This window comes from Martes martes, assembly GCF_963455335.1.
Source record: "Martes martes genome assembly, chromosome: 9".
In the NCBI taxonomy this organism is placed as follows: domain Eukaryota; kingdom Metazoa; phylum Chordata; class Mammalia; order Carnivora; family Mustelidae; genus Martes; species Martes martes.
Window position 1 is genome coordinate 41,948,770 of NC_137896.1, and position 14,052 is coordinate 41,962,821.

The 14,052-nt window shown below is 39.4% G+C and overlaps 1 protein-coding gene across 2 annotated transcripts in view; it reads right to left on the bottom strand.

Annotated features, from left to right (window-relative positions):
* DZANK1 (double zinc ribbon and ankyrin repeat domains 1) overlaps window positions 1-14,052 on the bottom strand; it is a gene marked incomplete at both ends in the record, with an annotated part of 58,083 nt that overhangs the window by 20,484 nt on the left and 23,547 nt on the right. For both annotated transcript variants that reach the window (XM_080814678.1, XM_080814679.1), the window contains 3 exons: window positions 108-200; window positions 3,736-3,849; window positions 10,171-10,288. In XM_080814678.1, coding sequence (XP_080670804.1) covers window positions 108-200; window positions 3,736-3,849; window positions 10,171-10,288 — 325 coding nt within the window. The remainder of the gene's footprint in view (window positions 1-107; window positions 201-3,735; window positions 3,850-10,170; window positions 10,289-14,052) is intronic.

Below are 14,052 nucleotides of genomic sequence, written 5' to 3' on the forward strand. Positions count from 1 at the left end.
GGCAGATGCTTAACCGACTGAGCCACCCAGGCACCCCTCTTCATTATTATTGACACTGGACTTTGAGTACCCACCAAACAGAGGCCTGGTCCATGCTGTTAACTTACCTCCTGAGATGAAGGCAGGGCCCCCTCACAGGTGACACAGTATTTCAGGTAAGCTGGATTCCCTGTGCCACAGGTTTGGCAGACTACTTTCTCCTTGAAAACAAGGAACAAGAAACACATTTTTCTCTGAGCAAACAACTGTGCAAAGAAATCATCAAGCAGTCTTTTCAGTCAGTCAGATATGGACTTTATTTTAGCACCAAGACCCTGAAATTGGATTGGTTTAGGAATGATTATAACATAGCGTTAGACAAATGAAAATCGTTTTAAAAGAAACAACCCAAAATGAACAAACAAACTGAAAACAGGTATTCATTTGGCCTCGGGAAGGCAAATAAAAAATTTTGCACTGATTATGTGTGAGTTTTTTACTTTCTTTTTTTTCTCCAGTGGAAAACATGATGGTAGGCTCTCCATCTCATGGCTTGAACAATAAACAGAAAAGCCCAGAACTAGCAAAAAGTTACCTATGTGTTTACAAGTCATCTTGTAAACTGCCTATAAGACTTCATGTTAATGAATTTAGGTTTGCTCTGTAGTTTCTTACTCAGATATGCAAAATGAGAAGACTGTCTTAGAAAATAAATGGTAAGTACAACTTTCCAAGTTAGGAAACTGAGGATAAGTAGCAATACAGAGAGGAAGGAAGGAAGGGAAGGAGGAAGGAAAGAAAGAAGGAAGGAAGGAAAGAAAGAAGGAAGGAAAAAAGGAATATTAAAATACTCCAACTAGAGATGAGCTATTAAAGGTTTGCTAACACCTGTTCAGTCGCTGGACCCTCCTGCACTATCAGGATACTATCTCCCCTTCACTTATCAATGACTGGTGACACTCAAATATTCCTTTTTCCTCCAGTGCCTACATTTCCCAGGTGTCCTGAAACTGACATGGTATGTTCTGAAGCTGTAGAGTCAACGACAACAATCAAAAGAAAGTCCAACTCCCAGGACTGTAGTTCCAATGCCACTAGGTAGGCTATGAAGTCCCTGGTCTTTTCAAGGCTGGTTAATTTCACTCTAGTTCTTGCAACTCAAAGAAATGAGTTGCAAGTGCAAATAAAGTGCAAATGGCCAACTGACTGATATTGAAAATGGCAGAGAATCACAGACTTGCTCCTAGTGGATCCTGACACTCACTGGTTCAGCATTCTTCAAAGTTGCTTAGTCTCTGTAGCATAATCTGTAATTGCCAGAGCTTTCCTGTGAGATTTAGGGTTGTGGTCTCCTTGGAGACTCAGAAAAGATTTGGTGACTCTCAGATACTCATTGAGAGTGAATCAAATTTCCTGTCCCTGTGTTAAAGAAATACCAAGATCAAACAAAAATAATAAAAGCTGTTTGCTTCAGGAAATATTCTGGAAAGACTGAAAACTAATAAGGCTGCTTACTTATTTAGTCCAACAGCTTACTTTAGGATCCTCACACTGGCAGGTCCCACAACCCAAAATTAATATATTCCCACATCATTAACAGTTCTGTGTGTGTGTGTGCGTGTGTGTGTGCGCACACATGTGTGTGCATACATGTGTAGTGAAAAGACCTAAAATCTACTCTCAGCAAATTTCCACTATACAAAGATGGATATGTTAATTAGCTTGAATATAGTAATCATTTCACTACGTACATGTATATTAAAACATCATCACCTTAAATATATAAAATTTTTATTTATTTATTTTGAGAGAGAGAGCGAGTTGGGATGGGGGCAAGGAGAGAGAGGGAATCTTAAGGAGACCACACACCTAGCACACAACCTGAAGTGGGGTTCAATCTCATGACCCTGAGATCATGACCTGATCCAAAATCAAGAGTCATATGCTTAACCGACTGAGCCACCCAGTGGCTAAAATTTTTTACTTAAATAAATTATTAAAAATTTATTTAAATATTTAAAAATTTTATTTAAATAAACTATTTTTAAAACGAGCATATCATAACTTAGCCTGATCCAAACTAACTCGGCCCTCAAGCCTGCCTTGCAAAACTCCCTTTTAAATTTTTTTTAACTAATAAACTTCATTTTTTTGGAGTGGTTTTAGGTTTATGACAAAACTGAGCAGAAATTACAAGGAGTTTCCACACACTTAATCCCTGTTCCCACACACATACAACCTCCCCCACAGCTGATATCCCACACCAGGATGGTACACTCGGTACAACCAGTGAATCCATAGAGACACATCATTATCACCCAAAGTCCATAATTGACCTTAGGGTTCATGCTTGTCAAACTCCCTTTTTAAAAAATCACCCAAGTGTAGTACTAAAACCCTATAAACACCCTCCCCTGCCTTCTCTCTTCTGAGATAATCAACACAGTCAAAGTGGCAGCCTACCTTCCTGTTTTAGGTCCAGTAAATAGTCTTCTTGGTCAACAGGTCTCTCTAATGGTTCTGTTGGTGACTTTCTGACACCATGTCATGGCTCACTTCCTTGAAGAGCGGTGACCATGACCCACAGATAGAAATGATTTTAGGTCATAGTCACTGTACTCAAAGATGTCCATAGTGATGACTTGAGATTGAAGCCACTATAAGACTACCTTAAAGAAGATGCTAAACATCTATGATGAGGACTTTTTTTTTAAAAAAGTCATTACCCGGGGCACCTGGGTGGCTCAGTGGGTTAAGCCTCTGCCTTCGGCTCAGGTCATGATCTCGGGGTCCTGGGATCAAGCCCCGCTTCAGGCTCTCTGCTCAGCAGGGAGCTTGCTTCCTCCTCTCTGCCTGCCTCTCTGCCTACCTATGATCTCTCTCTCTGTCAAATAAATAAAAAGTAAAAAATTTAAAAAAAAAAGTCATTACCCTTCAGTGCCTGGGTGGCTCAGTCTGTTAAGCGTCTGCCTTTGGCTCAAGTTGTGCTCCCAAGATCCTGAGATTGAGCCCCATTTTTGGCTCTCTGCTCAGCAGGGAGTTTGCTTCTCCCTCTGCCCCCACCCTCTTGTGCTCTCTCTCTCTCAGATAAATAAATAAAATATTTTTTAAAAAGTCAATACCCTCATTTGCTACCTCACCCACAGCATTTGCAATGTCTAGTTGAATGGTTCTATGCAATTTAGCGGACCCAACTTAGTTATTGGGGTAACATTTTTCCTTACAAAGTAGTTGGGAGATGAGAACAATTTTCTAATCTCCCAAATGATGAGCTCTAACAAAATGAAGTGAGGAAAAATGTAGTAGTAGGTCATTGCAAAGCTCACTTCCAAGTGGATTTTGTATGTTACCAAGCTAAAGTTCTGCTTGATGCAGAGCTGTGGTTAAACTAGCTTTAGCCCCAAATCACTGTGTGAGAGGCATGGGTCTCATAAGGAGGTAATTGCCCCAGTCACGTGAATCATCAGATCTTTTTCAGTAATGACTTAAAGAGGATCCCAGCCCTAAGTTAACTGTATGCATTTTGCCCAAATCCATGTTCAAGGAACACATCTCTATGCAGCTATCTTAGTAATTATAGATCCTATTGGCAGGTAAAATTCTTGGGCAGCATGCCTTCCCAAAAATTAGAGTGGATTTTGTTTAGATACAAGTTTATCAATTGTTCACCAACTCCACCAGCTGAAGACATTTAATGACTTACATGTCACTTTTTATGTATTTTATTCATGTTTTTACAGAATCACATTTCATTACCTTCAAGCGGAGGCTGGCCTGTGGCTGCAGCTGTAGGGTAAGAGAGGCCTCACACACCACACAGATGGGAGTGTTCATGGGCACCATGTTTCCGCACTCTGCACATAAGCCCATCTGCACAAAGGAAGAGGTTTGTTTTGGGATGCAAAAGCTGAACGTGTAAGTAGATCTTCAAATATAAAATTTAATTTGTTTTTTGGGGGCACCTGGGTGGCTTAGTCGGTTAAGCATCTGCTTTTGGGCTCAGGTCATGATCCTGGAGTCCTGGCATCCAGTCTGGCATCTGGCTCCCCGGTGAGCCAGGAGTCTGCTTCTCTCTCTCCCTCGGCCCCTCCTCCTGTTCGTGCTCTGTCTCTCTCTCTCTCTCCCCCTCTCTCTTAAATAAATAAAATCTTTAAAAAAAAAAAAAAGATTTAATTTGCTTTGTAAAAAAAAAATCTTTAAAAATAATTACCTATTCTTATTTTTGTGTATTGTGAGTAAGAATATGTTTATTGTGGAAAATAGACATATAAAAAAAAGAAAAAAATATCTTAAAGCACAATGGAGTAAGGAAACCCACAGCTCCTCTCTCCAAAAAACAATTATTAAGTTGGATAGAACTGTCATTTCAGATTCAAAAAACCATTCCAGATTCTGAAAGTCACTAAAGGTACACAGCAAACTGAAAAGTGGTGAATTGCAGATAAGAACATAAGTCTATGTGGTTCCTGCTTGAGGCTGTTCCCTTCCTCCTTCAGCTCTGTCAGTGTGAGAGCTTCACTGGGGCAGGACAGGCTGTGAAAACCAGTAGCTTCATAGCTGCTGCTGGGCAGGGCTCCCTTGATTTGCGGCACTGTTAAGATGACAATCTCAGTGGCCAGCAAACGGAGAGGGCCAGTGGCTCTATAATTATGCCTGAAATCATTGTCCTGTTTGAGGCAACTAGCCAGGGATTTAACACAAAGTTCCAGGAGGTAAGTCAAATATAGGGAGCTTGATAAGCTCCCCACATATCTTTAGTTGACTGGAAGATATGCACATGTATAGCATAAACCACAGTGGGCGTAAGCCACTCACACATCTCTGGTTGATGGAGGCTACACATGGAGATGCAAAGGAGTTCAGTATAAAGTAAAAGCTGAGGCAGACTTGAAAATAGCCTGAAGCTTGAATGTTCGGTCCAGCCCACACAGATCCATCAGCAGAGAGTGGAAGCCTTACTGGACCAAGGTATTTGAGTACAACTTCTGGCCAGTCTTCAGTTGAGCACTAAGCTATGCAGACCCAGGGAATCCCCAGACTTAAAAATAAAAACAAGAACATAATAATACATTATACATTAATAAAGAAATAAAAAATTATATTAAAAAAAACAACAACAACCAAGAACAAAAAACCTGATATCAGTGGCCACACATTTCAGGGGAGACAAACATGAGAAAAAAATTAATCCCAGTAATTAACAATAAAAACAGCAGAAAAAAAAAAAGAAAAAGAAAAACAACACTATGGAAAAAAGTCAGAGTCTAGAGTTGTTACAATATATCATTTAACATGTCCAGAATCAGGGCACCTGGGTGGCTCAGTGGGGTAAGCCTCTGCCTTCCGCTCAGGTCATGATCTCAGGGTCCTGGGATCGAGCCCCACATCAGGCTCTCTGCCCCGCAGGGAGCCTGCTTCCCCCTCCCCCTCTGCCTATCTCTCTGCCTACTTGTGATCTCTGTCTGTCAAATAAATAAATAAAATCTTTTTAAAAAAAAAAGTCCAGAATCAAAGAAAAAAATTATGAGGCATATGAAAAACAAGAAAGTGTGACCTATACTCAGGGAGAAAAGAAATAGTTGATAGATATAGTATCCCCAAATGTTGGATTTATAAAGATTTCAAAACAGCTATTATAAAAATATTCAAAGAACTCAAGGAAACCATGTTTGTTTGTTTGTTTTTAAAATATTTTATTTATTCAATTGTCAGAGAGAGAATGAGAGAGAGAGAGAGCATAAGCGTGGGGAGAGGCAGGCAGAGGGAGAAGCAGGCTCCCTGCTGAGCAAGGAGCCTGATGTGGGACTCGATCCCAGGACCTGGGATCATGACCTGAGCTGAAGGCAGCCGCTTAACCAACTGAGCCATCCAGGCATCCCTCAAGGAAACCATGTTTAAAAGATAAAGAAAGTATGATGTCAATGATCCAAAAAATAAGGACTCTCAATAAAGACATAGAAATTATTTTTTAAAAAGAACCATAAAAACCTGGAGTTTATTATTGTTTTTAAAGATTTTATATATTTATTTGACAGAGAGACAGAGACAGAGAGAGAGCACGCGCACAAGCACAAGCAGGGGGAGCAGCAGGCAGAGGGAGAAGCAGGCTCCCGGCTAAGCAAGGAGCCCAATGCAGGGCTCTATCCCAGGACCCTAGAATCATGACTTGAGTGGAAGGCAGATGCTTAATTGACTGAGCAGCCCAAGTGCCCCAAAATTAAGATGAAAATTAAATTTTTAAAATTAAAATAACTGAAATGGGGAAAAAAAATTCTCCAGAGGGACTCAATAGCAGATCAGAGATGACAGAAGAAAGAATTGGTGAACATGAATATGTCCAATAGAAATGTTCCAATCTGAAGAACAGAGAGAAAAAGGATGGAAGAAAATAAACAAACCATCAAACACCTGTGGGACAACATAAAACATATCAACATACATGTAACAGGAATCCTAGAAGGAAAGGAGAGGGAAGAAAAGGCAAAAAAAGAATGTAAGGAAATAATAGCCAGAAACTTCCCACATTTAAAGAAAAACATGAATCCATAGCTCCACGAAAATCAATTCCAAGAAAGATAAACAGAAAGAGATCCACACTTAGTCATACTATTATCAAATTATTGAATATCAGAGACAGAGAAAAGTCTTAAAAGTAGCAAGAGAAAAAACTACATACATCAAAAACCATGTGGGTCAGAGGTAGGAGAATAATGTATTCAAAGGACTGAAATTAAAAATAACTGTCAAACAAGGGGCACCTGGGTGGCTCAGTTGGTTAAGCATCCAACTCTTGATTTCAGCTCAGGTCACAATCACAGGGTTGGAAGATAGAGTTCCACATTAGGGTCCATGCTCAGCAGGGAGTCTGCTTGAGATTCTCCCTCTCCCTCTGCCCCTCCCTTCTCTCTCTCTCAAATAAATAAGTAAATCCTTTCAAACAAGAATTCTACATCCAGTAAAACTATCCTACAGAAGAGGATGCAAAATAAATATTCTCAGATAAACAAAGACAGAGAGAAATGGCAAGCAGATGTGCCTTTAGTAAAGGAAGTCCACCAGGCTGAAAATAAGTGACACTAGATGATCACCTGAGTTCACGGGAAAGAAATGAAGAAAGTAGAGACCAGATTTAATAAATATGTGAGTAAATATAAATGAGTACATAAACATTTTTTCTCATCCTTAAATGACATAAGATCATGTAACACTGCATTTTCAGTTTATAACATATATAGTTGTAATATATATATAATATATATTACAGAAAAGATAAATAAATGGGGAAGAAAAGGAGTATGGTGTTGACCATTGAATAGCAGAGAAGTTTAACTGGGGTGACGCAGACCTGAACTGGCAAGCAAAAAGCAAAAAATTGGGTCCAGTGAAACCTGTTTGGAAATCTCCTTCTGGGGAGCCATGTTGCAGGCATGCTGTTAAAACTTGCTGGCAAACAATTGGGTTCCTGCAGGTTAGTTGAGCACCATTAAAGCACAAAGAGACGAAAGCATATCAGAACCAGGAAGAAAACCCAAGCCCATTATCTTGCAGTGTCCCTACAACAGCAATGTTTCTCTACTAACAAAAATTAACATCTAGCTAGCTGGCACAGGAGAAAATGTTTAACCGGTCCAGCTCTAAGACCCATGAGACAGGGCAATGAAGGGTGGATCTGGAGCTGTAAGGTGCACTTCTCCATCTGTCTAACAAGACTCCGAATGTTTTGGGTCTAGGATCCTAGGAGTAGGCTCCATCCCTTTGAATCCCAGAAACCCAGCTGAGAGCAGGACACAATAATTAGCAAATAAAGAGTTTAAATTACAAATCTGGGACGCCTGGGTGGCTCAGTTGGTTGGGCCGCTGCCTTCGGCTCAGGTCATGATCCCAGTGTCCTGGGATCGAGTCCCACATTGGGCTTCTTGCTCGGCAGGGAGCCTGCTTCTCTCGCTGCCTCTGCCTGCCTCTCTGCCTGCTTGTGTGTACTCTCTCTCTCCCTCTGGCAAATAAATAAAATCTTTAAAAAAATTTTTAAAAAATCACAAATCTGTTTATATATATATATATTTTTTTTATTTTTTAAAAGGTTTTATTTATTTATTTGACAGAGAGAGAGAGATCACAAGTAGGCAGAGAGGTAGACGGAGAGAGAGAGGGAAACAGGCTCCCCGCTGAGCAGAGAGCCCGATGTAGGGCTTGATCCCAGGACCCTGGGACCATGACCTGAGCTGAAGGCAGAGACTTAACCCACTGAGCCACCCAGCCGCCCCCAAATCCATTTATATATTATAGCATATTAACAAATATTATTTTGGGGACAATATAGATGTTTCAAAGTTTGTCATTTAAAATATTCATAACCTTGGGGCACCTGGGTGGCTCAGTTGGTTAAAGTCTGCCTTTGGCTCAAGTCATGATCCCAGGATACTGGGATCAAGCTGAGCAGGGAGTCTGCTTCTCCCTGTCCCTATGCCTTCTGCTCCCCCTGCTTGTGTTCTCTTTTGGTCAAATAAATAAATAAAATCTTTAAAAAATAAATAAAATATTGGGGTGCCTGGGTGGCTCAGTGGGTTAAGCCTCTGCCTTCGACTCAGGTCATGATCTCAGGGTCCTGGGATCCAGCCCCACATCGGGCTCTCTGCTCAGCGGGGAGCCTGCTTCCCCCTCTCTCTGCCTGCCTCTCTGCCTACTTGTGATGTCTCTCTGTGTCGAATAAGTAAATAAAATCTTTAAAAAATAATAAAAATTTAAATAAATAAATAAATAAAATATTTATAATCTTTGATGACCTTTCCTCCCTAAAGGAACAAAGAAAGTTCTGAAAATCTGTTTTCCAGGGCACCTGGGTTGCACAGTTGGTTGAGCAACTGACTCTTGGTTTCAGCTTGTGTTGTGATCTCAGGGTTCTGGGATCGAGCCCCACATCGGGCTCTGTGCTCAGCAGAGTCTGCTTGGGATTCTTTCTCTCTCTCTCCCTGGTCCCATCCCCTGTTCATGTTATCTCTCTCTCTAAAATAATAAATAAAATCTTTGAAAATCCGTTTTCAGGCAAGTAAAAAATATCTTTGACACTGTACCAACAAATGAATATAAGCAGGGAAAATCCAAACAGCTGGGACCTGTTCATGTTTTATTTGCTGTATTATCTTCTTTATGAAGTTCAAGGTATTTTATAGTAAATTAAATGAACTTCTACAACAATCTTGAGCAATATGTTGGAATAAATTGTAAAAAAGATATCTATTTAGATTCTCACCCTTTGCTTGAAGATATAACTCAATTCTAGAACTCTAGACTTAAACTCACTGAATTAGTGGCTTTTCCTTAGTGACTGCCTTTTTAAAGATGGTTATCTTTCAGTCAACATCATAGATCCTTTTATTTCATTTTGCAAACCCTACTCCAAAAAACTCCCCAAGTTTCAAATGCATAAAAGATAACACATTTTGGCAAAGGTTTTGATTTTTAGTAAGCTGAGTATCTTTTCTAACTACAAACTCTTTAGTAGGCTAATACCAATTATTATCTATACTTAACAGCCAAAATTTTTTAATTGATCCATCTATAGGTTATACCAAGAGCATCTTTAGACAGAATGATGTATCTTAAGAATACAAAGACTTGTAATTAGTACTTCTCTCCATTTATTTCTAGAATAGAAATATTACTGTACACAGGTTATAAACTGAATATCATGCAAGTAGGACATAGATATTTATCTATGCACATATCACTGAAACAGTAAGATTTCAGTATCCTTTTCAGCCTGTGCTTTTTTAAGGCCACTGAAAGAAATGGCATCGCAAACAAGGTTTTCCATTCTTAAGTAAGAGACTGGACAATAAGAGATTAATCTGCCAGTAATTTTTTTAAAAATATATTTTATTTATTTATTTCACAGAGATCACAAGTCAGACAGAGATCACAAGTAGGCAGAGAGGCAGGCAGAGAGAGGGGGAAGCGGGCTCCCTGCAGAGCAGAGAGCCGGATGCGGGGCTCAATCCCAGGACGCTGGGATCATGACCTGAGCCGAAGGCAGAGGCTTTAATCCACTGAGCCACCCAGGTGCCCCTCTGCCAGTAATTTTTTCAACAACTGTTTATGTTTGGGGATCATGAATGCCAGGTACTATGCTACTGTGGCTCCTAAAGATCAGATAAACCAATGAAAGAAGTTTTTGAAGATTCTGCTGCTCACCTGAGCTCCTTCTGGGGGTGGGAGACGACAGCCAAATATGGGTGGGACAGGAGAGCCACATTCTTGACAGAAGCGAGCAAAGGGGTCAGATGGGCGGGGGGCCAGGCAGTGGGCACACCTGCAATAAAATAGGTTCCTCATTGGCCATGTTCTGATGGGTTCACATTAATAAGTCAGACGAAAATCTCCAAGTGTTCAAACATTTTAGAAAAACAAAAACAAAAACAAAGAGCAGACCACTCTCAAAGGCTATGGAACAAGGTCAAGACAGGGGATGCTTCTCCAGTCATTCTATTACAAAGTGGCCTTCCACCTGGACCCACTGGTGCCCTTCACCTGGTCTGGCTTACCTTACTTCCTGACTGTGGCAGAAGTTTATCAGCAGCCTTGATTCCACTTCTGAGTCATCCTATCACATTGGATTTGGCATGTGTGACAGTGAGCCTTGAGAATTCCAGCAAAGTCTACATTAAGTGCAATTTTCTGACTTCCCACCTGACCTCTGAGCTCAGCCTAAGTGACAGGTCTTGCCTGGCATGCTGGAGAACCACTCCTTGACCAAAGAATATATACAAATGGCCAAGAAACACGTGAAAAACATTCTCAAGATCACTTGTCATTAGGAATGCAAAGCAGAAACCCCAATGAAAATCCACTTTATATCTACTAGGGTGACTATTAGAAAAACAGAAAATAGTAAGTATTGGTGGAGAAAGTGACATCCTTGTGCATTTCTGGTGGAAGGTAAAATGAGGCAGCTGTTGTGGGAAACAGTTGGGCAGTTCCTCAAAGTGTTGGACAAGAATTACCATAAAATCAAAATTCCAGTACTAGGTAAATACCCAAAAGAAATGAAATCAGGGACTCAAATACTTGGACACCAGTGTTCACAGCAGCGTTATTCACAATAGTCAAATGTGGTAACAACTCAAGTGTCCATCAACAGATGAGCAGAGAAACAAAGGGTGGTGTATACATAATGGAATATTTTTCATCTTTAATATGGAATGAGATTCTGATACATACTACAGCACGAGAACTTTGAAAATATTATGCTAAGTGAAATAAGTCAAACAGTGAAATAAGTCAAAAAGGACTAATACTGTCTGATTCTACTTATATAAAGTAACTAGAATAGGCAAATTCATAGAAACAGAAAGGAGAACAGAGGTCACCAGGGGCTGCAAAGATTAGGTAAAGGAGTTGTTGTTTAATGGGAACTGAGTTTCATTTGGAATGACAAAAAAATTCTGGAAATGGATGGCTGGTGATGGTTGCACAACACTGTGGATGTACTTAGTGCTAGAGAATGTACACTTAAAAACTGTTAAAATGGTAGATTTTATTTACCACAATAAAAGTATAAAGGGCCTCAAAAATAATTGATTATATCAAATAAAAGTAATAATGTAATAATGTATATGTATAACATGTTTAAATACAATAATGTATTATGGGGTTCATAGTATTTGTAGATGTGAAATGAGTGACCACAATAGCACTAAGGCTACTGTTACTGAGCTCCTAGAAGTATAGGATATAAGGTTCTTATGCTTTATACAAGGTGGCATAATCCTATTTGAGGATAGGCTGTGATGAGTTAAAATATGTATTAGAAACCCTACAGCAACCACCAAAAGCAAAGTTACAGCTAATAAGCTAACAAAGCATATAAAATAAAATGGAATCATAAAACATACCCAATTAATCCAACAGATGGCAGAAAAAAAGAAAAGGCAACAAAGAACAGATAAGATGAACAGAAAACAAAAAGCATGATGGTTGATTTAAATTCAAACATATCAATAATCAGAATATACTCTTAACACCCCAATTAAAATGTTTTTAAAGCAACTAGACGCTGTTTTTAAAAAAAACTTAAAGAAAAACAAATAAGTTAAAAGTAAAAGGATGAAAAGAGACCATGCAAACACTAATCAGAAGAAAGCAGGAGTAGCTATGTTAATGTCAAACAAAATAGATTTTTTTTTTCAGACAAAATAGATTTCTAAGCAAAGCGTATCACCAAGGTTAGAGAAGTAAAGGGGTCAACTCAGCAATAGGACATAAGAATCCAAAAGGTTTATACATGATAATAGAACTTAAAAGTGCATGAAGCAAAATCTGATAGAAGGCAAGGATAAGTAGACAAATTCATAATTATAGTCACATAGATTTCTCAATCACTCACTAAGTAATAGAGTTAAACATTACTATCAACCAACTTCACCTAATTGGCATTTACAGAATATTTACCCTAGCAAAATGCACATTCTTTTCAAATGTACATGGAACATTCACCAATCAAATCATATATGTTCTCTGATCAAAAAAGGAATTAAATTTGAAATAAAGATCAGAGGATATAAGGAAAATCCCCAAATATTTAGAAATTTAGTAAGATACTTTCAAATAACCCATGGGTCAAAAAGAAACAAGGACAGTTAGAGTTTACACTGAATTAAAATGAAAACACAACAGGGGCACCTAGCTCAGTCAGTAGAGTGTGTGGCTCTTGATCTCAGGGTCGTGAGTTCAAGCCCTACACTGGGCATGGAGTCTACTTAAAAAAATTTTAAAAATAAAAATGAAATGAAATGGAAAGACAACATACCAACATTAGGGGCTAACGCAGTACTCAGGGGGAAATGCAGAGTTCTAAATGTCTATATTCAAAAGAAGAAAGGCTTCAAATGAATGACTTCATCTTCCACATTAAAGAAATTAGAAAAAGAAGACGAGGGGTGCCTGGATGGTGCAGTTGGTTGAGCAAACAGCTCGTAGTTTCAGCTCAGGTGCTGATCTCAGGGTCAGGAGATCTAGCCCTGTGTCCAGCTCCACACTCAGTGTACAGTCTGCTTCAGATTCTCTCTCCCTCTGCCCCCTGCTCCTTTTCTCTCTAACAAATAAATAAATCTTAAAAAAAAGAAGAAGAAGAAAAGAAAAGCAAATGAAACCAAAGGTTCACTAAAGAAAGAAATAGATAAACCTAAAAAGATTTATATTTATTAAACAAATTTTATTCATTTATTTATTTATTTTAAGATTTTCATTTATTTATTTGACAGACAGAGATCACAAGTAGGCAGAGAGGCAGGCAGAGAGAGAGAGAGGAGGAAGCAGGCTTCCTGTGGAGCAGAGAGCCTGATGTGGGGCTCGATCCCAGGACCCTGGGATTATGACCTGAGCCGAAGGCAGATGCTTTAACCCACTGAGCCACCCAGGCGCCCCTATTAAACAAATTTAATATGTAGTTTAAAATCTTCCTTAAAACTCTGGGCCCCAGTGCCTTTACTAGTGTACCCTACCAAACACCTAAGATAAAATAATACCAATTCTACACAAACTCAGAAAATTAAAGGAAAGAGAATACTTCCCAACTCATTTAGTATTATCCTGATACTAAAATCAGACAAAGATCTTCACTGTAAGGTGTGAAAACTATAGACCAATATCCTTCATGCACACATACACAAAAGTTCTTTATATTTTAGCAAATGAAATTAAACATGACATAAAATAAATAATACTTCAAGTGAGACTTATCTCAGAAATGCATGGGTGACTTAAAACTTAAAAATCAGGGGCACCTGGTTGGCTCAGGGGGTTAAGCATCTGCCTTCAATTCAGGTCATGATCCCAGGGTCCTAGGATTGAGCCCTGCATTGGGCTCCCTGCTCAGTGGGGAGCCTGCTTCTCCCTCTCCTTCTGCCTGCTGCTCTGCCTACTTGTGTGTTCCCTGCCCACCCCCATCAAATAAATAAATAAATAATATATTTTTTTTAAATTTGAAAATCAAGGGTGCCTGGGTGGCTCAGTCAGTTAAGCATCTGCCTCTGGCTCAGGTCATGATCCCCAGCATTCTGGGATCAAGCCCCAAAT